Raw genomic sequence first — 25,206 nt, forward strand, 5'->3', positions numbered from 1 at the left:
GATCATTAAACTATCCCATGTCCCCCCCCCCCACCGGGTGCAGGAGAGAGGATGCTAGACTCACGGCTCAGCCCCGCAGGATATCAGTGTTCTCGAGGGATCCGAACCACGGCCCGATAGGCAGTTTACCTGAACCCCCACCCCCAGCCTGCATGTCAATCCACAAATGAGGGGATGGCCCAATCAAAGGCAGAGCGCTAAGTTGCCAGGACCATGTGGGAGGGCCCCCGGCAGCGGAGTAGAATGAGAGGGGAGGGCCAAAGACAATGCGGAGACGGGTGGGACGGAGTGGGAAGAGAAGGAGAGGGAAGGAGGGAGGGAAGGAGAGGGAAGGAGGGAGGGAAGGAGAGGGAAGGAGGGAGGGAAGGAGGGAGGGAAGGAAGGAGAGGGAAGGAGGGAGGGAAGGAAGGAGAGGGAAGGAGGGAGGGAAGGAGAGGGAAGGGGGGGGAAGGAGAGGGAAGGAGGGGGGGAAGGAGGGGGAAGGAGGGGGGGAAGGAGGGGGGAGGGAAGGAGGGGGGGAGGAGGGGGAAGGGAAGGAGGGGGGGAGGAGGGGGAAGGGAAGGAGGGGGGAAAGGTCGGGGCGAGGGAAGAAGGGAGGGGAAAAGAAGGAGGGGAGGCAAGAGTGGTGGGAAGGACGGTGCATAAAAAGATGAGGGGTGGTCGATCTAACTCCCCTTTCACGGCAAGCTCTTTTTGGATTGCATTTTTTAGTGCTGCTAACCAACCACTAGGTGCTAAAGAAGCCTTGCCATCCCTATCTTAGGGTACTTCTAAAAGCGGGATCTAAGCATTGCATAAAACTTATACATTTTAAGCATGTTAATTCATTTATACATCAAAAGTAGTACCTGCACCATTGAGCTCCCCACACCCCCCTCCCCCACAAGCAACCCCCAGCCTAGAGCAACGGCGACCAGCAATTGGCAAATGCCGTCAGCCTATCAACTTCCCATGCAGGATCCTCAGAGCTTCCCAGAGCGTGATGTCAAGTCAGTTCCTAGGGAGCATGAGCCCGGATGGGAGGGTTCACGTGCCGTTTGTCGGGTTAGGACCTGAGAAAAGGGTGAATTCCCCCACCTTTCTATAAGTACCTAGCAGGTCCCCCTCCCCCTGATTGACCCACACCGTCTGTCCAGGCCACCTTTAAGCTTCGCAAACCGCCAGATAGGGAGAGGAGGTGGGAGGGAGGGGAGACGCCCGTATTCACCTGTCACAAAGCCAGCGGGATCTCCTCTACATCTCCAGACAGGTTAATGGAACCAGGGCAATGAAGGGGACTTTCAACAACGCAGGTTATGTGCGGACCTGGAGCAAAAATAAAAAGTCACTCACTGTTCGAATTCATGCGGATCACATTTTGGGGTCTTGGGCGGTTGCTGGTAGCTGGTCACCTCTTCTCCGTCTAGATGACCTACGAGGCAGGCCTTGTCCAGGAGCTCGGGATGTAGGTCTGGTCTCTCTTGTCGGCAGGGGCTGTAGCCAGTCAGGCAGGGGAAAAGGAGCCATATCCAGGAAGGAGAATAGATCTTGAAGGTTAGCATGACGCCGCAAGGTGAAGGAAGAGCTCCGCCTGCGAATCGTCAACTGTAGTGGGAAACCCCAGTGGTATGGCAACTCTGCCCTTCTTAGCTTCTCCAGTAAAGGCTTTAGCATGGCCCGCCATTGCAGTGTTGCTCTCGAAACGTCTGGAAAGATGGTGGTAAGGGCTCCATCGAAGTTGATCTGATCTCCGGACCGAGCAGCCCGGAGCACTTGCTCTTTCTGAGAGTAGCGGTGAAGACGGCATATCATGTCTCGGGACGGTCTGGATGTTGTGGCCTGGGTCCCAGCGAGCGGTGCACCCTATCGAACTCCATCACAGCAGGAGGATCCGGGCTCAGGACTCTCTGGAGGATCGCCAAAATCAACTCTTGAAGGTTTTCCGGTCCCGTCGCCTCAGGTAATCCCCTGATCCAGAGATTGTTTCGTTGGCTGCGGTTTTCGAAATCTTCAGCCTGAAGTTGTAACTCTGCCAGGCGCTCCTGAAAGGCCACCTGTCCCCTCTCCAACTGGGCGACCCTGAGCCCCAGAGAGCTCACCTCCGATTCCTCCGTGCAAAGTCTGTCATCTAATGTGTTTTGAAGTTCATGGATATCTCGGCGGTGTTTTTCCTCCATTCGCAGCATCATGGCCTCTATGTCTGCTTTTGTCGGCAATGCAAGCAGCAATGCCCTTATGTCTGCTTCGACTAGCCGCGATCTTGTGGGGTCTTGCCGTGACCTCATGGGGTCTTGCCGTGACCTCGCAGAGTCTTCAGACCCGCTCAAGCTTCCTGGTGGAGGTGCCAAAAGTGAAGGTGTCCCCTCCAGCGAACTTGAGGCCTGGCTCCGTGAGGCGGCCATGAGTATGGCAGAAGAATCCTCCGATCCTCTTCCCCCACGTGTTGCAGCTGGCTGTGCCGCCGTTGGAGCCGGGTGTTGGAGAAATCTACTGATCGAAGCCGCCGGGTTAGCTCTAGATGATCCCCTGGGTTGCTTTCTTCTTCGGTATGTCATTGCAGGTTAAAAGGAGTATTTGAATGGTTCAATAGCCGTTATAGGCGAGTTGGGAGCTCTAGCCATGAGCTTCTTCACTCTGCCATGTCCAAGCCACGCCCCCCCGTATAACACATTTTGACAATGCTGGTCAATCAATAAAACTAAAAGGTTGCATAACACTGCAGCACTGTGTCATTCATTGGTCAGGCTGTGTATATGTACAGCCACTAATAAACACACAGCTCTGCAGGCTGTGTGTTTTATTTTTGTAAATGGCAACCCTGGGTCTTCAGAGCGGCCCCTGCTCCCAGAGACCAGCGTTGTCAATTACAAACTCATCTCCTTTCCAGTGGTGTTGTTGGACAGGAAGGATAAACCTATCCAATTACACGGCTTAGGAACGAAGGGGCGATTTCAAGGAGACATCTTGCTATTTGCAATGTCCAGAACTGGTTAGCCTGCAGTATTCATCTGCCCTGCCATCCATTAATAGTGTCAGAATTAGTTGTATTATTAAAAATAATAATACATTGATTTGAAAAACAAAAGTTTACATTTTTGCAAATGTTTCAACTAAAAAAAACAAAAAAAAACAAAAAAAAACAAAGCAGTTATTATATGTTTTGTTGCCAAATGAAAGCCTTAAAAATATCTGAAAAGATAATTAGGCATGCAAATTGGTCATGGTATTATTGCACTTAAAAAAAAACACTGTGTGGCAGCTAAATTAGGCCTGGGCATATAGGCATGAATGACTTTGGTTATAAAAGTGTTTTGTTAGTTCTTTAAAGGAAAAAAAAAGTTCATAATTATTTATCTATGAGGATGAGGATCAGATCACCCAAGGATCATTGTCTAAATATCCTCTGCCAAACTCTTGGCACATATCCAGGTCGGTATGAAACTGGCGAATGTAAAAACTAAGTGATACTGAAATTTGGTGTACTGAGCTTTCAGTACCTGACAGAATGGAAGGAGCCTTTCATGGGTTTGTCTGGAAAAAAACTTCTACAAAGAGATAATCAAAAGACACTCCCAAATAACTAGACTACGGACAAAACAGAGTGGGATAAACTAGTGTGGTACAGAAATGCCTGGGTGTAAACCAAAAGATCTTGTCAGGCAGAATTTGTTTCCTTTATGCCTTTAATGGTTTAATTTTCAATTCTGACTAAAGTGTACCTTTAAGAGTCCCAGTTATCATATCAGCTACAACCATCATGCCCCATTCGGAGTCATCAAGGACAATAGGAAACTATTTCAGTTTTGCTGGTCATGTTTTCCTAGAGGTGCTAGAGGTGTTTTAACCACTTACCAACCGGCCCATAGCCGAATGACGGCTGCAGGGCGGTTGGATAACTCTGGGTGGACGTACTATGACGTCCTCCCAGAATTCCCCTCTCGCGCGCCCCCTGGGGCGCGCACCCGAACACATCCGTGACCGCCGGGTCCGGAGGACCCGGCGCATCACGGATCCCGGTAAATGGCCGCTGATCGCGGCCGTTTACCATGTGATCGCGCCGTCAAATGACGGCGCGATCACATGTAAACAGACCGGCGTCATCTGATGACGCCGGTTCCTCTCCTCCCCGCCTGTGTACCGATCGGTACACAGTGAGCGGGGTGGAGGGATGTCTGCAGCGCTGTGGGCTGTATGTGTAGTGCCCACAGCGCTGCACAGAGACATCCAGGCATCCATCCATCCATGCTCAGCCATCCCCACTACACTGCAATGCTGAGCAATACTCTGCAACACCCCCACAATACTCTGCAATGCTGTGCAATACTCTGCAACACCCCCACAATACTCTGCAATGCTGTGCAATACTCTGCAACACCCCCACAATACTCTGCAATGCTGTGCAATACTCTGCAATACCCCCACAATACTCTGCAATGCTGTGCAATACTCTGCAATACCCCCACAATACTCTGCAATACCCCCACAATACTCTGCAATGCTGTGCAGTACTCTGCAATACCCCCACAATACTCTGCAATGCTGTGCAATACTCTGCAATACCCCCACAATACTCTGCAATACCCCCACAATACTCTGCAATACCCCCACAATACTCTGCAATACCCCCACAATACTCTGCAATACCCCCACAATACTCTGCAATGCCCCCGCCATACTCTGCAATGCCCCCGCCATACTCTGCAATTCCCCCGCAATACTCTGCAATTCCCCCGCAATACTCTGCAATGCCCCCGCCATACTCTGCAATGCCCCCGCCATACCCTGCCATGCCCCCGCCATACTCTGCCATGCCCCGCCATACCCCGCCATGCCCCGCCATACCCCGCCATACTCCGCAATACCCCGCCATACCCCGCCATACTCTGCCATACTCTGCCATACCCTGCAATACCCTGCAATACCCCGCCATACTCCGCAATACTCCGCCATACTCTGCCATGCTCTGCAATACCCCGCCATACTCCGCAATACCCCGCCATACCCCGCCATACTCCGCAATACCCCGCCATACTCCGCAATACCCCGCCATACCGAGCCATGCTCAGCTGTACTCGGCCTCTGTATGTGGCCAGGCTGTGGAAGTCTCACACATGTGGTATCGCCGTACTCAGGAGGAGCAGGGGAATCTATTTTGGGGTGTCATTTTTGGTATGTACATGTTATGTGGTAGAAATATTGTATAAATGGACAACTTTGTGTTAAAAAAAAAATGCGTTTTAACCACTTCCCGCCCACCGGCCGTCATACAACGTCCTTGACTTTGTGCGGAGATATCTGAATGATGGTTGCAGCTACAGGCATCATTCAGATATCGGCTTTTTCAGCCGGCGATTCCCTACACCATGAGAACGATCATAGCAGCTGTTCCACTGCTTGATCGTTCTTACGGGAGGCGAGAGGGGATGTCCCCCCCTCCCGCGCTTCTACCGACTCACCGCTACGATCGAAGCCAGGATCGTTTTTTTTTTTTTTTTAAATTTCAGGCTTCCCAGCCTAGAGGTGAGATGTGGGGTCTTATTGACCCCATATCTCGCTGTAAAGAGGACCTGTCATGCCATATTCCTATTACAAGGATGTTTATATTCCTTGTAATAGGAATAAAAGTGGTCAAAAATTTTTTTTTTTGGAAAAAAGCATCAAACTAAAATAAATAAAGTAAAATGAACAATAAAAAAAAATAAAAAAATTTTAAAGCGCCCCTGTCCCTGCGTGCTCGCATGCAGAAGCGAACGCATACGTAAGTCCCGCCCACATATGAAAACCGTGTTCAAACCACACATGTGAGGTATCGCTGCGATCGGTAGAGCGAGAGTAATAATTTTGGCCCTAGACCTCCTCTGTAACTCAAAACATGTAACCAGTAAAAAATATTAAAGCGTCACCTATGGGGATTTTTGAGTAGCAAAGTTTGGCGCCATTCCACAAGCGCGTGCAATTTTGAAATGTGACATGTTGGGTATCTATTTACTCACTATAACTTCATCTTTCACATTATGGAAAAACATTAGGCTAACTTTACTGTTTTGGTTTTTGTAAAGCACAAAACAGTTTTTTTCTCAAAAAAAACGCGTTAAAAAAATTGCTGCGCAAATACCGTGCGAGATAAAAAGTTGCAACGACCGTCATTGTATTCTCTAGGGTCTTTGCTAAAAAAACATATATAATGTTTTGGGGTTCTATGTAATTTTCTAGCAAATAAATGATGATTTTTACATGTAGGAGAGAAATGTCAGAATTGGCCTGGGAGCTACAGAACGCCTGAAGGTGCTCCCCTGCATGTTGGGCCTCTGTATGTGGCCACGCTGTGTAAAAGTCTCACACATGTGGTATCGCCGTACTCGGGAGTAATAGCAGAATGTGTTTTGGGGTGTAATTTGTGGTATGCATATGTGGTGTGTGAGAAATAACCTGCTAATATGACAATTTTGTGGAAAAAAAAAAAAGGAAAAAAAAAACCTTGATTTTGCAAAGAATTGTGGGAAAAAATGACAACTTCAAAAATCTCACCATGCATCTTTCTAAATACCTTGGAATGTCTTCTTTCCAAAAAGGTATCATTTGGGGGGTATTTGTACTTTTCTGGAATGTTAGGGTCTCAAGAAATTAGATAGGCCGTCAGTACTTCAGGTGTGATCAATTTTCAGATATTCGCACCATAGCTTTTGGACTCTATAACTTTCACAAAGACCAAATAATATCCACCGATTTGGGTTAATTTTACCAAAGATATGTAGCGGTATAAATTTTGGCCAAAATATATGAAGAAAAATTACTAATTTGCAAAATATTATAACAGAAATGAAGAAAAATGCATTTTTTTACAGATTTTTCGGTCTTTTTTCTTTTACGGCGCAAAAAATAAAGAACCCAGCGGTGATTAAATACCACCAAAAGAAAGCTCCATTTGTGTGAAAAAAAGGACAAAAATTTCATATAGATACAGTGTTGCATGGCTGAGTAATTGTCATTCAAAATGTGAGAGCACCAAAAGCTGAAAATTGGTCTGGTTAGGAAGGGGGTTTAAGTGCCCAGTTGTCAAGTGGTTAAAGGCAGTTTTATATATTACCATGAGAGTAGCTTTTTGAATAGATATAAAAGGAATGGAATATTACCTTCTTTTGTTACATATTTCATGTTTTCAGAAACAACTGCACTTTTGTCCTGCAAATCCAGGTATGAAAAGGTTTCAAAATCTTGAAAATTATATCTACCTGTAGGATGAAGAGAAAAGTATAGTCAAGTCATCTCTTTAGTATTTTTTTTTATAAACAGAAAGTAAAAAAAAATTATATTCTATATATATATCTATATATATATAGATATATATATACACACACACACACACACACACACACACACACGTGCATCTCATAAAATTTGAATATCACCAAAAAGTTAATTTCAGTAATTCTATTCAAAAAGTGTCAGAAAAAAATCAGTAACTCAGAAAATTAGAATATTACATAAGACCAATAAAAAAAAAAAAAAAAAAAAGAAAAAAAATTCATACAGAAATGTTGGCTTACTAAAAAAGTATGTCTATGTACAGTATAGTATACTTGGTCGGGGCACCTTTTGCTGAATTACTGCATCAATGAGGCGATCAGCGTGCGGCACTGCTGAGGTGTTATGGAAGCTCAGGTTGCTTTGACAGCAGCTTTTAGCTCGTCTGCATTGTTGGGTCTGGTCTCATTTTCCTCTTGACAATACCCCACAGATTCTCTATGGGGTTTAGCTCAGGCGAGTTTGCTGGCCAATCAAGCACAGTGATACCATGATCATTAAACCAGGTATTGGTACTTTTCGCCGTGTGGGCAGGTGCCAAGTCCTGCTGGAAAATGAAATCAGCATTTCAATAAAGCTGGTCTGCAGAGGGAAACAAAGTGCTCTAGAATTTCCTGGTAGAGGGCTGCGCTGACTTTGGACTTGATAAAACCCAGTGGACCAACACCAGCAGATGACATTGCTCCCTAAATCATCACAGACTATGGAAACCTCACTGGACCTCATGCAACTTGGATTCTGTGCCTCTCCACTCTTCCTCCAGACTCTGGGACCTCGTAAACTCGCCTGACCTAAACCCCATAGAGAATCTGTCAAGAGGAAGAGGAGAGACACCAGACCCAACAATGCAGATGAGCTGAAAGCCGCTATCAAAGAAACCTGAGCTTCCATAACACCTCAGCAGTGCCATAGGCTGATCGCCTCTATGCCATGCTGCATTGAAGCAACAATTCATGCAAAAGGAGCCCCGACCAAGTGTATTAAAAATCCTTTTTTTTTTTAAATTGTTGGTCAAGCCCCGTACACACGGTCGGACATTGATCGGACATTCCGACAACAAAATCCTAGGATTTTTTCCGACGGATGTTGGCTCAAACTTGTTTTGCGTACACACAGTCGCACAAAGTTGTCGGAATTTCCAATCGCCAACAACGCGGTGACGCCAACCACGTACGACGAGACTAGAAAAGGCCAGTTCAGAACCAAGCGCGGCACCCTTTGGGCTCCTTTTGCTAATCTCGTGTTAGTAAAAGTTTGGTGAGAGACGATTCGCGCTTTTTCAGACTCGTGGTTTTCAGATCGTTTTCTGCCATTCAGTTTGTGCTTGTGGGTTTGTATCTGCTCTTCAGTGCGTGCAAGCAAGTTCTGCGTGACTTTAATTAGTCATTGTGTTCTTGTTAGTTCGTTACTGTTTTTCAGGTCGCTCTTCACAGGCCTTGCTGTTCTTCTGTGCGTTCTGTTACTTCGTTCTGAGCAGCCGACCGTTTTCTAGCCATGTTGCGTATGCGTACTCCTCGTAGAGTTCGTGCTGTGCGGGAGCTTGGTGTTGGGGTCCTGACCTTGACACAAGTCCAGTCCATGAACAGGGTGGGGAGGAGTTCATGGACCAAGAATTGGTTGCTTCAGCGTGACCAGTTCTCTCATATGCCTTTGCTCCGTGAGATCCGTGAGAATAATCCTGATGATTTCAGGAACTTTCTCAGGATGACGGACCCCGTATTTCACCGTCTGTTGGCTTCGCTGACCCCCTATATCAGCAGGCAGGATACCTGCATGAGGCAAGCCATCACTCCGGAGCAGAGGCTCATCGCTACCCTGCGGTATTTGGCGACAGGGAGAAGTCTGCAGGACTTGAAGTTCTCGACAGGCATCTCCCCCCAGGCTCTGGGGATCATTATCCCAGAGACCTGTTCTGCCATCATCCAGGTCCTGCAGAAGGAGTATATGAAGGTAAGATTTTTATCCTTTAATATCACATTTTATTGTATTTAATGTTTGATAATATATTGTATTTCTTTCCTCATTCCCTAATTACCATGATTGTAATATGCTGTGAATGTCCCCTTTGTCCTCATGCATACTGGATTTTTATGTAATTAATTTTTTAGGTCCTTCATACATATTTGCCTTCACTTACCAGCATGCTCTACGGGCCCTATATTCACCGCATGTAGTCACTTAAAACAATGTATTTTATCAGCTCCATAGTAGTGCTTTACCCCAAACACCCCCTAAAATGTTTTTAAATGTTATTTTTGCTTTAAATTCAGGCAGAGTGGCAGAGGCTTTTTTTTTGTGGTGTCCCCAAATCATTTTTAGTAACCCTCCCTCCCCCAACTTCTAAGTCAGCTGATCCCAATTCTCTATCTATCCTCAATCATCTATCTGCTGACTTTGCCAAACCCATACACACTATACCCATCTCTTTTGTGCTCTGATTTATGGATGAATTCCCCAAAGCATGTAGTGCAAGGGCCTGCCTGTATACTTTCAAATGGTACTGTTTGAATTTTTAAGATCCTATTATTATCTTGAGACAGGTAATAGCAGAATGTTCAAATGTGCTCAAATGTGTACAGTGTGTATTTATATCTTTGTATTCGGACACTTCTTACCTGTCCAGTGGGCTGCCAATAGTGTAACTAAGGAGGGGCTGTTCCAAGTAATACCCTGTATTTAGACATTCATCTCTAAATGAAGTGAAGAGGGTTACCTGTCCAAGATTTCCACACCCCCCATAATGTTAGAAATGGCCCATGAGAGGGGGGGGGGGGGGGGATATGATAGGTGTACCTTATACTTTGGTGTTGTTAAATTCCCCTTAATAAATGCTATCTGGAGGTTGCCCCAGAATGTTTGTGCCTAATCTGCTTGCCATGTTTCGGAGCAAAAATATACATTTTTTTTTTTCCTCAACAGTTTCCTTCCACGCCACAGGAATGGCAGACTGTGGCCTCCCACTTTGCCCAGCGGTGGGACTTTCCTAACTGCGGAGGGGCAATTGATGGGAAACATGTCCACATCATCCCACCACCCAACTCGGGGTCGTACTATTTCAACTATAAGGGGTTCAATAGTATTGTGATGTTGGCGGTGGTGTCGGCTAATTACGACATCTTGTATGTGGACGTGGGGAAGAATGGCCGGATGTCCGATGGTGGAGTCATCGCCCAGACGGAGATCTACAGGCGTCTCCAGAATGGCAGCTTGGACTTGCCAGCTCCAGAGGACAATGTGGAAGGACTCCCATTCGTGTTCGTTGCTGATGAAGCGTTTGCGCTGGGGGACCACCTTATGCGGCCATTCCCTATGAGGACCCTCATCCCGGAACAGAGGGTTTTTAATTACCGGCTGGCCAGAGCCCGAAGAGTGGTGAACACATTTGGAATCCTGGCCAGCCGGTTCCTCCTATTTCTGACACCTATCCATATGGCGGAGTATAAACTTAGTCATATAATCATGGCGTGCTGTATTCTCCATAACGTTTTACGGAAACATTCGGCCAACTATGCTGGCTCAGTTGGGCCTGAGGCCGGAGTGATACCTGAAACAACGACGGCGCTTGAAAGCGGCCGTCCTGGCTTGCCCTCCCTGAGTGCCCGTGATGTCCGGTTACGATACCTGGAGTTCTTTGCGGGTAGGGGGGCCATCAATATGCCTTCAAATTTGTGAAGCCTTTTTCAAATAAAAAAGCAAAAAAAATAAATTCTTTGTGGACATTTACTGCTTGTGTTTGTTTTAGCTTACCCTGACAGAAATGTTTTGAGTCCAGAAAATGGCGTGATTGTGTAACCTTATACAAAGCACTGTTGGGTGTTATTTACTAAAGGCAAAGACACTTTTCACTACAAGTGCACTTGCAACTGCACTGAAACTGCACTTGTAGTGCAAAGAAGATTTGCCATTAGGAAATAACCCCCATTTTCATAGAAAACACCAATTACATCAGCAACAAAGTGTTTTATTAGCGTTGACACAATAATCCACACATTCTTGATTAACAATCTCTTTAATACCTGCACAATCACATGTGCATTTCGCAAAGGTTTTTCTAACAAACACACGTGTTTGTTGTTTTTCAATTTTTGAGGTAGCATTAGAAACCAGATAAAGGTCCATTTATTTAAGATAAAACAGGCATGTGTAAAACCAACAAGAAAGACACAAATCTTGAACTTACAAAGTTCACATTTGGTAGAACCTGAAGGCAATATCAGACATGAGTATTTAAGAACTGTGTTTGATATTGCATTCAGATGGGGTGAAGTCACCCCAGGAAAATGCAAATTTGGAAGATGCACACAAATTTAACAAAAGGGGCGGGGAATAGACTAGAAAGAACGTCAGGGGCGGGTGGAGTTACACGCATGCGCAGTGTGTATAAAGCTCTGTGAGCGGAGGAAGGAGCATCGAAAGCGCCGATCGTGATAACAAAGGTAAGATTTTAACTTGGGCCTATACTGCTTCGAAATAGAAGCCTAGATTTTAACAAGATTAGGAGAGTTTGGCCTGACCTTAGGGTTTGTCTTGTGTTGTGTCTTGCAGAGAAAATGGATGGCTTCAATGACCACAACTTCCTCCCCCTATTCATAGACAAATACAGGGAGCTGCCCTGTCTGTGGCAGGTGAAATATCCCCATTACAATAATAAACAAAAGAGGCAGGCAGCGCTGGAGAAACTGCTGGAGTTGGTGAAGCCGGTGGTCCCCACAGCAACCATCCCCTATTTAAAAACCAAAATTGGTGGTCTGAGGAGCACTTATCTTAGGGAGCGCAAGAAGGTCATAGATTCCCAGAGGTCCGGAGCTGCAGCAGATGACGTTTATGTCCCCAGGCTGTGGTACTATGAGAGACTTACCCACTCCTGAAGAGGCCTTTGCCTGCATGGCTGCCACAAAACTGCAGGGCATGCAGGAGGGTCAACGCAAGCTGTGTGAGGACCTGCTTTATAAAGTCCTAAGTAAGGGGGTGAGTGGGGAACTAACACCCAAGAAGACCGACGTGATTGAGTTGGACCATCCTCCTCCTCCTCCTCCTCCTGCTGCCAGAACTCCACCACCACAACCACAGCGTGGAAGGAGGCGTGGAAAGAAGACCAGAGAGTGATTGCCCTGGGTTCAGTCTGGTCTGCCAAAAGCTGCAGTCTCTTGTATGACCACAGCCTGGGGACATGTATGTCATCTGCTGCTTTCCGGATCTCTGGGACTTCTGGACCAGACTGCCCTCCCTTAGATAAGGACTCCTCAGGCCACCAATTTTGCGTGAAAATTATTGTTGTCTGCCCTGGGGGTCCAAGGCTTCACCCATTTCTGCTGTTTCTCCAGCGTTGCCTCCCTCTTTGTTTAGTTGTGAGCCCTTAATAAAAGTTTTTTATTTGGGAAATTATACTCTCCTATGTGTGTTTTCATCAAAAAAGGACAGTTTGTTGGTGACGATTCAGGTACATTTCTAACATAAAATGTGAAATTAACAAGGGACAACAACACCAAACAATCTCCTACAGATTAAATAGAACATATTAATGGTGTTGTGGTAACTTGACCCAAAAAACACACACAAAAATTTTCACGAGTACAAAGAAAAATCCCAAAAACCAAAAATACGCATTGAAAAAAATACAAACCCTAAAAAAATTAATCGGCCTTAAAAACCAAAAAAAAAAAAAAATAATGATGTCAGATGTGACAAATCAAAATATATCAAAATATATTGAGGGAATCCCGATAAATAGTAAAGAAATTAGTTTGTGAGAAGTGTGTGTGAATATGAGCAGCAAAACTACTTAATTCTTGTCCCATTATAAAGAAGAAGAAGAAGAAGAAGAGAGTGCGCTGTATTAAACAATTTTTAACATTGCAGCGTGACGAAAGTGCTGTATCCATTGCGAACGCTCATTTTACCTGACCGAGCTGTTCCGTGTCGGAATTTCTTCTGAGCATGCGTGGCACTTTGTGCATCGGAACAGGCCACACATGGTCGGAATTGACGTGATCGGATTTTGTTGTCCGAAAATTTTATCTCCTGCTCTCAAACTTTGTGTGTCAGAAAATCCGATGGAAAATGTCCGATGGAGCCCACACACGGTCGGAATTTCCAACACGTTCCGATCGGACATTTTCCATCGGAAAATCCGACCGTGTGTACGGGGCATTACAGTTTGATCCCGTCCAGGGTAAGCGGGGTCTGACTAACAATTAGATATCAATACTAGGGATCGACCAATATTGTTTTTTCGTTGCCGATACAATACTGATATTTCGGCCACCTTTCCGGCCGATAGCTGATATTATTGGCCCAATATTTTTTACATTGAAACTTTTCAGAAATAACACCAATTTTATTCAAAAATCATGTATAAACTAAACATGTTAATGTTTATTAAAAATTAAACATTAAGGGCTTGTTCTTCACACCATACCTGCATGAAAACTGATGGTAGAGAAAAACACACACAGATTTCAAAACTGGCATTTCTGTCTGCAGTGCACCATGGTGTGATGAACAAGGTCTAAAAGTAAAACAACTGGGAAAAATAAAGTACTTGAAAAAGAATAACTTCTTAAATGGCTTCCCAAAACATAGAACAAGTATAACTGACTGTTGCTGCAGAGCATGCAGTGCAAAATGCTAGACAGTGGACAGGACACATAGGGGGAGATTTACTAAAGTTGGAGAGAGCAAAATCTGGTGCAGCTCTGCACAGAAACCAATCAGCTTCCATGTTTTATTGTCAAAACTTAATTGAACAAGCTGAAGTTAGAAGCTGAGTGATTGGCTACCATGCACAGTTGCACCAGATTCTGAGTGCTCCAGTTTTAGTAAATCTGCCCCACTGCACTGACACTACTACACTTTCTTCAATACTCCCAGTTAAGTAGAACAATATTATAGTGCAGAAAGCATAACATTGCAGTATTTTCACCTGTTAAACAGGTTCTGTTTTTTTCATACATTGCTGACACTTCACTAAAAACACGCTCACTTGGTACAGATGAAGGAGGAGCAGAGAGGTATCTTCCAGCATGAGAGGCAAGTCTTTTGTAGCGTGACTCATTTTCTTTCCACCACTGAAGAGGATCACCACACTTCTGTCAAATTACTGATTTCTTCAACTAGAGATGAAGATCATCCTCCAGGCTGATTACTGATGCACAGAAGAATCCTCCGCATGAGGCCCCAATAACACGTTGAACATGGCATCAATTTGAACACGATGAAGATTGTCTTCTGCTAGTTGTCTTTTTTGACATTTGTCTGTTTTTGCAGCATCTCGCTCTTGCACATTAGTAACATGCTCTTCATTTGACCTTTCGGCAGGAACATTCAGTCGTGAATGAGAGTGAGTTGCCAGCATGCTCTGGTTGTAACATAGCCTTTACTTTCGCAAATACGATAATACTTTTCACTCTTCAGTGGGTACCTTGGCTCAGCTATGGACATCAACTGCTGATATGCAGAGTCAGACACCATTGTAAATGGCTGGTTATCCGTAACCATCATCTGTGATTGCTTTGTCCAGCTGTTGGGATCTTCCATCCAAATGTAGCCACTTAGCTTTTTTTCCGAAACATATCTTTTATTGATGTTTGGTGGGATTGTGGTATTTCACTATGTGATTCAGTTTGTTTTCTCTGAGCTTAATTATATAATTCAACATGATGAACTCTTAGATGGGCCCAAAGATTTGACGTATTTTTGCTTTTTGCAGTTGTTGATCCCATGCTTACATTGTTTGTCCATGTGTTGCACACTGCTGCTTTTCCTGGAGATGTTTGAGAAGAGAACTAGTCCCAGACTGCACTTTTACTTTTTCTCTCTGCGTCCATCTGCATTGAAATTTAAACCATTCTCCCATATCCAGCTGCTGGCAAAAAGGAAAATCGGCCTGCCTGCCTGCCAATTTTCTAGAAAAAGCATGTCTGACATAGAAACATAGAAGAGTGACGACTTAAAAAAAGACCACATGAGTCTGCCCCATTTTATTTAAATCAAATTATTTTTATCATTTATTTATATTTATATATTTTTTTCTGTTAACTGTACTGTTAACTGTCTGCCTCTAAATCTATTCCAAACATCAACTACTTTCATTAAAATAATACTTTCTACCGGAGGATGGGTGACCGTATGAACGCCCAGGGTGCCACTGGGGGGAGCCAGACTTTCCTGGGTCTCTCTCCGTTGGCGCCTATATGCTGCCATTTGCAGTAGTGTATGTCCCCCTTACTCCATCCACTGAGGCCCATCCGGTTGTTCCTTCACAGTGATGCCGAGGCTGGCTGGCAGGATTTCTTGTTTATGCCCGTTATGGGCATCAGTCCCTTTTCCATCATGTCGCCGACTGACCAATCGCGCATGCGTGATGTCATTTCCGTCAATTGTTTGACATCTGCATCTCTCACAGTGCCATTGGATTGCGTGGGGGGGGGGGGGTTAAAAAGGGGTGCCTGGACATGTCAGCTTCATGCTGCAGCTCTGCCTTGAGGGTGACAAATCGTGAGTATAATGACAAGATCGTGTCTGCTAATCTGTGGCAACACAATGTGTTTTAAAGGGATATTGCACCTATTACTCTGTTAATGTTTTAGTTTTAGCACCACTGGGAGATCTTTGGTTTGTTTCATACCTACAACTTCATTCTTGGATCAACAAAGTCCGATAGTGATTTCAAATTTAAACTTTGATTTCTACTCTTTGGATTTCTTATAAATTTATGTCATGTTGAGGTATAATATTCCTTTTTCCCTTTCTTGGTCTTATATTAGGATATAGTTAACTATGATTTATGATATGATTTTCCCCAATCTGTCAGACTGTCTCCAAATTTATCCACTTTTAGGCGATCCCTGAAAACTTTCCTCTTCAGAGAAGCCTATCCTGCCTCCATCTAATAACTGCACTATTTTCTCCATTAGCTCATCCCCCACAGCTATTACCCTTTTGTATAACTTGACCCTCCCTCCTAGATTGTAAGCTCTAACGAGCAGGGCCCTCTGATTCCTCCTGTATTGAATTGTATTGTACTTGTATTGTCTGCCCTAATGTTGTAAAGCGCTGCGTAAACTGTCGGCGCTATATAAATCCTGTATAATAATAATAATAATATGATTTATTTAAGGTTGTGTTCCTGCCCCCCCTCAGGCAGTGGTTGTGTCATTTGTGCATCAGGCCTTCAGGTAAGACTGCGTAGGTTAAGCATTTTAATAAATAAATAATTAAATTTGGGTTCCTGTTTTCCCCTCTGCGGTCACTGATGTCCCGGTGCAGCAACTGATTTTGGATTGTCAGGCATTTATTTATTAAACAATAAGGTGAGGGAATTCCCCAAGTTCACCCATAAGTATGTGTGCTCACTTGTATTAGGCCGGGTTCACACTGATACGACAAACGCTTTGACATTGGGAGCTTATGTTGCATGACGTGTGAAAATCAATGTTTCATTATGGGAGCCATCTTAATGGTCCGACTTTGAAAATGCTCCCTGCACTACTTTGGTCCAACTTTGGTCATACTTCAACACACTGAATATCACTGTAGTCGGATCGCCGTCTTAACCAACCCGACTTTGGCATGCGACTTGTGCTCTGATGATCTTGAAAGGGAACTCCACGCCAAATGAAAAAAAAAAACGGCATGGGTCCCCCCCCCCCCCCCCCCAAATCCATACCAGACCCTTATTTAAGCACAGCCTGGCAGGTCAGGGAAGAGGGTGGGGACGAGCGAGCACCCCCCTTCTGAACGGTACAAGGCCACATGCCCTTAACATGGGGGGGTGGGTGCTTTGGGGCGGGGGCCCCAAAGTACCTTGACCCCACATTGATGAGGACAAGGGCCTCCTCCTGACAACCCTTGCCGTTGGTTGTCGGGGTCTGCGGGCAGGGGGCTTATCGGAATCTGGAAGCCCCCTTTAACAAGGGGACCCCCAGATCCCGGCCCCCACCCTATGTGAATGAGTATGCGATACATTATACCCCTACCCTTTCATCCCTTTCATCCCTTTTTTTTAAAAAAGTGTAAAAAATAAAACACATTACATGTTTTTAAAGTAATTTATTAGGTAGCTCCGGTGTCTCTTTCGATCTCTTCTCCCCTCCCTGGCTCTTCTGTGTCCTCGTCTGACGTCTTTTGCCTCTGTTGGTTCTTCTCTCCTCTCCAGTTCTTCTCCCTCTGTCCACTGTCTTCTGTCGGGTCTCCTCCGCTGTCTTCTCGCTCTTTTGCCCGCTAATATTGGCATGGGGCGGGGTCACCGGAAGCACGCTTCTTAAGACGTCACCGCACATGCCCCGGGTGGTGATGTCATAAGGGGCGGGGCCTCCGGATGAGTCACACAGTGACCCCACCCAATGCCAATTTAAGTAGTGGCACACCGCTCACCCGGCATTAGAGCGGGAGAGAGCATCGGGTCAACATCGGAAGAACAGCAGAGGGAGAAGACAGCGGAGAAGACCGGGCAAAAGAGTGAACAAAAGAGAGAGAAGCTAGCGGAGAAGACAAAGACAGCAGACAGAGGGAAAAGAAGCGGAGAGGGCTAGAAGACATGAGCGGAGAAGACCTGTCGGTGGAGGAGGCAGAAGAGCCGGAGAGGGGAGAAGAAATCGGAAGAGACAACAGAGCTGCCTTAATAAATTACTTTAAAAACATGTGTAATGTGTTTTATTTTTGACATTTTTTTTTTTTTTTAAGTGAATGGGTAGGGGTACAATATAGCCCATACTCATTCACATAGGGTGGGGGGCCAGGATCTGGGGGCCCTCTTGTTTAAAGGGGGCTTCCAGATTCCAATAAGCCCCCCCACCAGCAGACCCCGACAACCAACCGCCAGGGTTGTCGGGAAGAGCCCCTTGTCCTCATCATCATAGGGACAAGGTGCTTTGGGGTGGGGGGGGCAGGGCCCCCCTGCCGCAAAGCACCCACCCACATGTTGAGGGCATGTGGCCTGATACGGTACAGGAGGGAGGGGGCCGCTCACTTGTCCCCACCCCCTTTCCTGACCTGCCGGGCAGTGCTCGAATAAGGGTCTGGTATGGATTTTGGGAGAGACCCCACGCCATTTTTTCTGTGTGGGGGTTCCCCTTAAAATCCATACCAGACCAAAGGACCTGGTATGCTCTTTGTGGGGGAACCCATGCCTTTTTTTTTACATTCTGCGTGGAGTTCACCCTAAAGATTCATACCAGACACAGTGCCGGGTATTGTCGGGGATCAAAGTCGGATCCCTGTTCATTGAAGTCGGACTTCAAGTCGCAGGGAAATGTTGGATCCAAAGTGGTACTACTGTCGTGTTGTACCAGTGTGAACCCGGCCTTAGGGATTTAAATTTCCCTCATTTGTGTCAATGTATATTGATGATTGAATGTTCAATTGCAGATTTTTTGTATTATTCTATGTTGATGTATCTGTACACTAATATATTGCTCTTTTATAGTGAACTGTTATGCAATACTCTAGCAAAATCTCCTGAAGAAGCCATAGTCTGGCGAAACAAGTAAAGATGAATACACTGCAGCAGTTCTGTATGAATAAATCCCTTTTCAGTGTTTTTATCTGATAAAATATTTTAACGATTATAATAAAAATGTATTTTGATATATCTTGTGTGTGGCACCTTTAAAATCCCTTATCTACCCTCTTAGTCATTAATACTTTCTAAGATTTATTATATTTGACAAGGCCAGAACATAACGTTCTGGTCAGAGCAGAATCAGGTCTACTTCCCTCTGAGCTGCTCGACTTTTGGTCCTGCCTTGATGATTGATGTAAACCACAGCCATAGCATCTGACTAAACCCATGTTGGCAGTTCCCAAAGGTAATTTGTCCACTTCTGAAGGACTAGGCAAACCGCTCTGAGCGCTAGAAAGTTCATAGGAAGATGGGATTTCTACAGTGACTAAATTCCCTGTACCTTTGCTTTTCCAATCTAACAGGCTAGCAACTGACATGATCACTGTATAATTCAATGCAAAAAAAACTTCCCTGACTCCAGCACCAGATCATGTATCTACAATGAGAAGGAGTTTCTGGCCTCAGCCAACAGGCACATAGAGTGACCCAGAGAAGAAGTTTATATGTCCGACATGGTGAAAGTGTTGTGCTGTAATGGCCTGGAATGAGTCTGGGCATATGGCACTAGCTTAAAAAGAGGTCACTATCAGATCCAGGACCCGCATGAAAAATCATACTTGAAGAAGTGGAGGTGTCCTGTAATTGTGCAGAGGGCTTGGAAATATGCTTAACCGACTTGGGATTCCAAGGTTTGCATGTAAACAGCTTTACTGATGTGGGCTTGGAAGGCCTGTGAGGAACAAAAAGCATCCTTCCCCTGAGTAGAGGTTGGAAACTTAACCACAGGAATCCTCCCCTTGTGTTTGCTAGGCAACAGGTTGCTTTTAAAATATAGAAAAGCTTAAAGCTCAAAGTGACCAAAGAATAAATAAACAAAGCGTAAGACAACAGCACTCTAGCGTCAGAATACTAGACAAAATACTGAATACAAATTAAGGTGCGCTATCCCTTAAGGAATGATACCACAACCATGATCTCCTATAACCTAGAAGCCAATTTTTCTGGTAAGGAGTGTGTGCACCTCATGGTCTGGGATTGTAGACCATCAGAGTGTTTTTTTTTCTTTTTCGCTTTGTTGTTTTTTTTTTTTTTTTTTTTTATCAATGAACCAGTTCACTTTAGTGACATTTTTTACACAGAGTGGTTGTTTTAACTTTTTATGTGATTTTCACTTTATCTTCTCTGATATTTGTACATGATTATATTGTAAAATCGTGTCAATGTTATATTCACTTGAATTTATGCTGTGTTTATGGTAGATTTCTTAAATGGATAGTGTATCTTATTTTGTAATAACAGTGCTTTTACCCACCAGTGACCTTTTTGATAAAAAAAAAAAAGTAGGAGCCACCTTCACCCCAAAGGGAACCCTTTTCACTCACTTTTTTGCACAGTGGTTCTGCTGACTAGTACTTAAGCTACAGGAGTCTGAACATCTGGATAGGCAAGAGGTCCATTTTAGACATCTGACCCAGGGAGTCTGCCAATCCATCTATGCATTACCTCAGAGCAGTTAGCAGGAGTTCCAGGTATTGAAGGAGCTCAGTTTCTGTAGTAATGTATCTCAGTTCTTGGAACGTGTGCATTGTCCAGACCACCAAATTCTGGAATACCATCATATCAGTGACAATAGGTTGCATGGACAGTCCACTCAAGGCAAAAGAGGCTCTGAAAAGGACTTAAAGTAGCTTATCTATGTTATACCTAAAGTGGTTGTAAAATTAATTTTTTTTCAAAAATAATAAAATAGGTTATACTTGCCCGCTCCATGCAATGGTTTTCCACAGAGCGGCTCCAAACCTACTTCTGGGGTCCCCCACCATTGGTGTCTACTTTAAAAACTGGGAATTTAGCTGGCATTGTCAGAGATCTGCTGGGGCAGGAAATAGTCAAATCAACTTCCAGGATCACCTATTTTTTTCAGAATGAAATCCTCTATAAGATATTATTGAACAAAACGCTTAGGCACTGCTTTTTTTGGACAGTTTTCTTGGAACTCTGCAACTGCAGGCAGTTTCTTTTTCTTGATTGGAATGTTTACCATGCAACCCAACAATGTTTCCAGGTCAGGTCTCAACAGTAAGTCTACCGCAAGTGGTATGCCACAAAGTGAATCTTAGATGCTGGATCTCCCGCATAGAACTTTTTTTTATAATCAAAAAGGTGTTTATTAAACAAGTTCACACAGTTTCCAATGCACAAGCAGCACTTAATACAGTTTTCATGCATAAAGTACAGTCCTCCCAGCGTCCATCAGATTTATCTCGTCTTATAAACTTAAGATGTTAACAACATACTAATACATATCAAACATCCGACTATTGTCCAGCAATAAAACTTTTATGTTCCTCCCGCAGGGCACTGCAACAATCTAGACATTACCAATTCCCTGGGACTTAGTCCAGGGGTGTCCAACCATGTTGCCCAAATTTTTTCGAATCTGCCAGGGCTACCCCTATGGTGATAAATGTATTTTTCCATAACCAAGGTATTTCCCATGTGTGCTATCCAGGATGCCACTGAGGGTGAGGAGACCAATTTCCAGCCAATCAAAATAATTTTGCGTGCCTGAAACAGTGCCCTGGAGTGCCCTATTCTAGTCACCTCCTCCGGGACAACTTCCTCCAGGACCCCTAGTATGCAATTAATTGGATCTAAGGGAACGGTAGTCCGGAACACCTGGTTAAGCGTCCCAAGCATCTCGCTCCAGTATCTATGGAGTTTTGGGCATCTCCAGAGTAAGTGAATGAGATCGCCTGGATTTCGCCCGCATCTGCTACATAGAGAATCGGATCGCCTACCCATTTTATATAATCTAAGTGGGGTGTAGTGTACTCTAAGTATTATATATAATTGGGAGATCTTTTGAGCCACATTGAGAGAGCATATATTGATTGATTGCAAGACTTCCTCCCATTGGTATCCCATAAGTGGACCTACATCGTTCTCCAGATATGCAAAGAAAAAACAACAGGAAAGGCGCCTCTTAGTAAAACTGTATATTTAATGGAATATATGCATTAAAAACACTCACATTAAAAACTTAGATAGTCCGGCATGGGGAGTTCAGTATAGCCAAACAGGATTGCGTCCTCCTATGTCCACAGTCTTATTCCTCTATTGCTGACGGCTGGTCCGTGTGGTAGAAGCTTCCGGTATCAGTAAAGATCCAAAACGAGGCTTGGGCACCGCCGAGTAGTCAATTGGGAGGCTGGGATGCTGGAACGCACATCCAGAGTATGTGCTGTACTGCCGTAAGGCGACGCGTTTCAGAGCATGCGCACTCGGGCGCGCTCCTTTCTCAAGCTAGGGAATACAAGAAACTGCAGCCTATTTAAGTGCTCTAGTGGCACCGCCACCTAGTGGATATAATGGTAATTGCATAGGGAATACAGGTAATGTTACAAAAAGGGCCAAACGGAAAGAACTGTATGTTAGCATTGCAATTTAGGTATTGTGTGCCTACTTATTGTAGGTATAAGATATTAATATGTGTAAGATAATATTGTTATGCATGCTATCACTACTTATGGCCATTATTAATACATACACTATATAAAATAACTGTAGTCGCGTTGGGCTAAATATTGTGTAATTACCTAAATGGACTAAATACCCATGTATATGTGCAATATATGCAAATAGATAGTAATGGGGTTATGGGCACATTTATGCACAATGGCACTATCTGATGAAATAATACTAATATGAATTGATAATAAAAATTAATTAATAAAAGAAATTAATTAACATTAATTTAAAATAAATTAAAATTAGAGCATATATATATATATGTACTAAATATATATAAAAACTATATATAAAAAAGGGTGGTACTTTATATTAAGATGAGCCTCAACTGCTAATGGGAGGGCCTATTAGATATATGGCAGGGTTGTGGCAGGATTCTTACTTCATATATATGTGTTCATATTCACTCTAGGTCAGTGTTATTAAAGGATGGTGGATATCTCTATTTCTTCGTTGATTCCACCGGGATTTAGAACGTCCAAAGAATAAATCCAAAAAGTTTCTCTTTCACATAATCTGTGAAATCTTTCAGCTATGGGTAAATTTTTTGGCATTTGTTCAATAACCCATACTTCAAGACCTTCAGTGGAATTAGCGTGGTGTTCACAGAAGTGGCGGGGGACACTATGTTTGTCCCTCCCGCCTTCTATCTTTCTTCTATGTTCCCCGAATCTTTGCCTAAGTGGGCGTATCGTGCGCCCCACATAGATAAGATTGCATGGGCAACTTAGGCCATAAACTACAAACTCCGAACCACAATTATAAAAATTGTCAAGTAAATAGGTTTTCCCTTTAGTAGTGAATTGTTTTTTACCATGTTTTACAAACATACACGTTTTGCACATGGTTTTTCTACATTGGAACATGCCTTTAAGAGGAATCATGTGGGCCTGTGATGGTGCGGTTTTTTTGATGGTCTTTAGTTTGCTAGGTGCTATTTGGTTTTTTATATTGGGGGGCTTTTTTGTAAGTGATTTTGGGGTGATTAGGTAGGACTGGTTTAAGATATGGGTCCTCAAGGAGGATGGGCCAATGTTTTCTAAATATTGCTTCCATTTTGGAGAATTTTGTGTGAAACCTAGTAATAAAACGTCCTGATGGATTTGATGTGTTTTCGTTCTGATGTTTGGTAGCAGGTGTGGGTTGCAAATATTGTTTTTGCGCTTGGTCAACCAATGACTCTGGATACCCTTTGTCTTTAAGTTTTTTTCTTAGTAGATGGCTTTGATCTATATAGTCAGAGGTTTGTGTACAGTTTCTCCGTAATCGGCAAAATTGCCCTTTAGGGATATTATTTTTCCATTTTTCATAGTGGCAACTTTTGTAATGCAGCAAGGAATTTCCTGCCGTAGGTTTGAAGAAGTTCCTTGCGTGTATTTCATTGCCAACGTGAAAAAGGTCAAGGTCAATGAAATACACGCAAGGAACTTCTTCAAACCTACGGCAGGAAATTCCTTGCTGCATTACAAAAGTTGCCACTATGAAAAATGGAAAAATAATATCCCTAAAGGGCAATTTTGCCGATTACGGAGAAACTGTACACAAACCTCTGACTATATAGATCAAAGCCATCTACTAAGAAAAAAACTTAAAGACAAAGGGTATCCAGAGTCATTGGTTGACCAAGCGCAAAAACAATATTTGCAACCCACACCTGCTACCAAACATCAGAACGAAAACACATCAAATCCATCAGGACGTTTTATTACTAGGTTTCACACAAAATTCTCCAAAATGGAAGCAATATTTAGAAAACATTGGCCCATCCTCCTTGAGGACCCATATCTTAAACCAGTCCTACCTAATCACCCCAAAATCACTTACAAAAAAGCCCCCAATATAAAAAACCAAATAGCACCTAGCAAACTAAAGACCATCAAAAAAACCGCACCATCACAGGCCCACATGATTCCTCTTAAAGGCATGTTCCAATGTAGAAAAACCATGTGCAAAACGTGTATGTTTGTAAAACATGGTAAAAAACAATTCACTACTAAAGGGAAAACCTATTTACTTGACAATTTTTATAATTGTGGTTCGGAGTTTGTAGTTTATGGCCTAAGTTGCCCATGCAATCTTATCTATGTGGGGCGCACGATACGCCCACTTAGGCAAAGATTCGGGGAACATAGAAGAAAGATAGAAGGCGGGAGGGACAAACATAGTGTCCCCCGCCACTTCTGTGAACACCACGCTAATTCCACTGAAGGTCTTGAAGTATGGGTTATTGAACAAATGCCAAAAAATTTACCCATAGCTGAAAGATTTCACAGATTATGTGAAAGAGAAACTTTTTGGATTTATTCTTTGGACGTTCTAAATCCCGGTGGAATCAACGAAGAAATAGAGATATCCACCATCCTTTAATAACACTGACCTAGAGTGAATATGAACACATATATATGAAGTAAGAATCCTGCCACAACCCTGCCATATATCTAATAGGCCCTCCCATTAGCAGTTGAGGCTCATCTTAATATAAAGTACCACCCTTTTTTATATATAGTTTTTATATATATTTAGTACATATATATATATATATGCTCTAATTTTAATTTATTTTAAATTAATGTTAATTAATTTCTTTTATTAATTAATTTTTATTATCAATTCATATTAGTATTATTTCATCAGATAGTGCCATTGTGCATAAATGTGCCCATAACCCCATTACTATCTATTTGCATATATTGCACATATACATGGGTATTTAGTCCATTTAGGTAATTACACAATATTTAGCCCAACGCGACTACAGTTATTTTATATAGTGTATGTATTAATAATGGCCATAAGTAGTGATAGCATGCATAACAATATTATCTTAC

The 25,206-nt window shown here is 43.6% G+C and overlaps 1 protein-coding gene across 2 annotated transcripts in view; it reads right to left on the reverse strand.

The window, feature by feature from the left end:
• Positions 1-25,206, reverse strand: part of UGGT2 (UDP-glucose glycoprotein glucosyltransferase 2) — a 670,166-nt gene that overhangs the window by 385,701 nt on the left and 259,259 nt on the right. For both annotated transcript variants that reach the window (XM_073614383.1, XM_073614382.1), the window contains exon 19: positions 7,113-7,211. In XM_073614383.1, coding sequence (XP_073470484.1) covers positions 7,113-7,211 — 99 coding nt within the window. The remainder of the gene's footprint in view (positions 1-7,112; positions 7,212-25,206) is intronic.

The sequence above is a fragment of the Aquarana catesbeiana genome, linkage group LG02, assembly GCF_042186555.1.
Source record: "Aquarana catesbeiana isolate 2022-GZ linkage group LG02, ASM4218655v1, whole genome shotgun sequence".
Taxonomy (NCBI): Eukaryota; Metazoa; Chordata; class Amphibia; order Anura; family Ranidae; genus Aquarana; species Aquarana catesbeiana.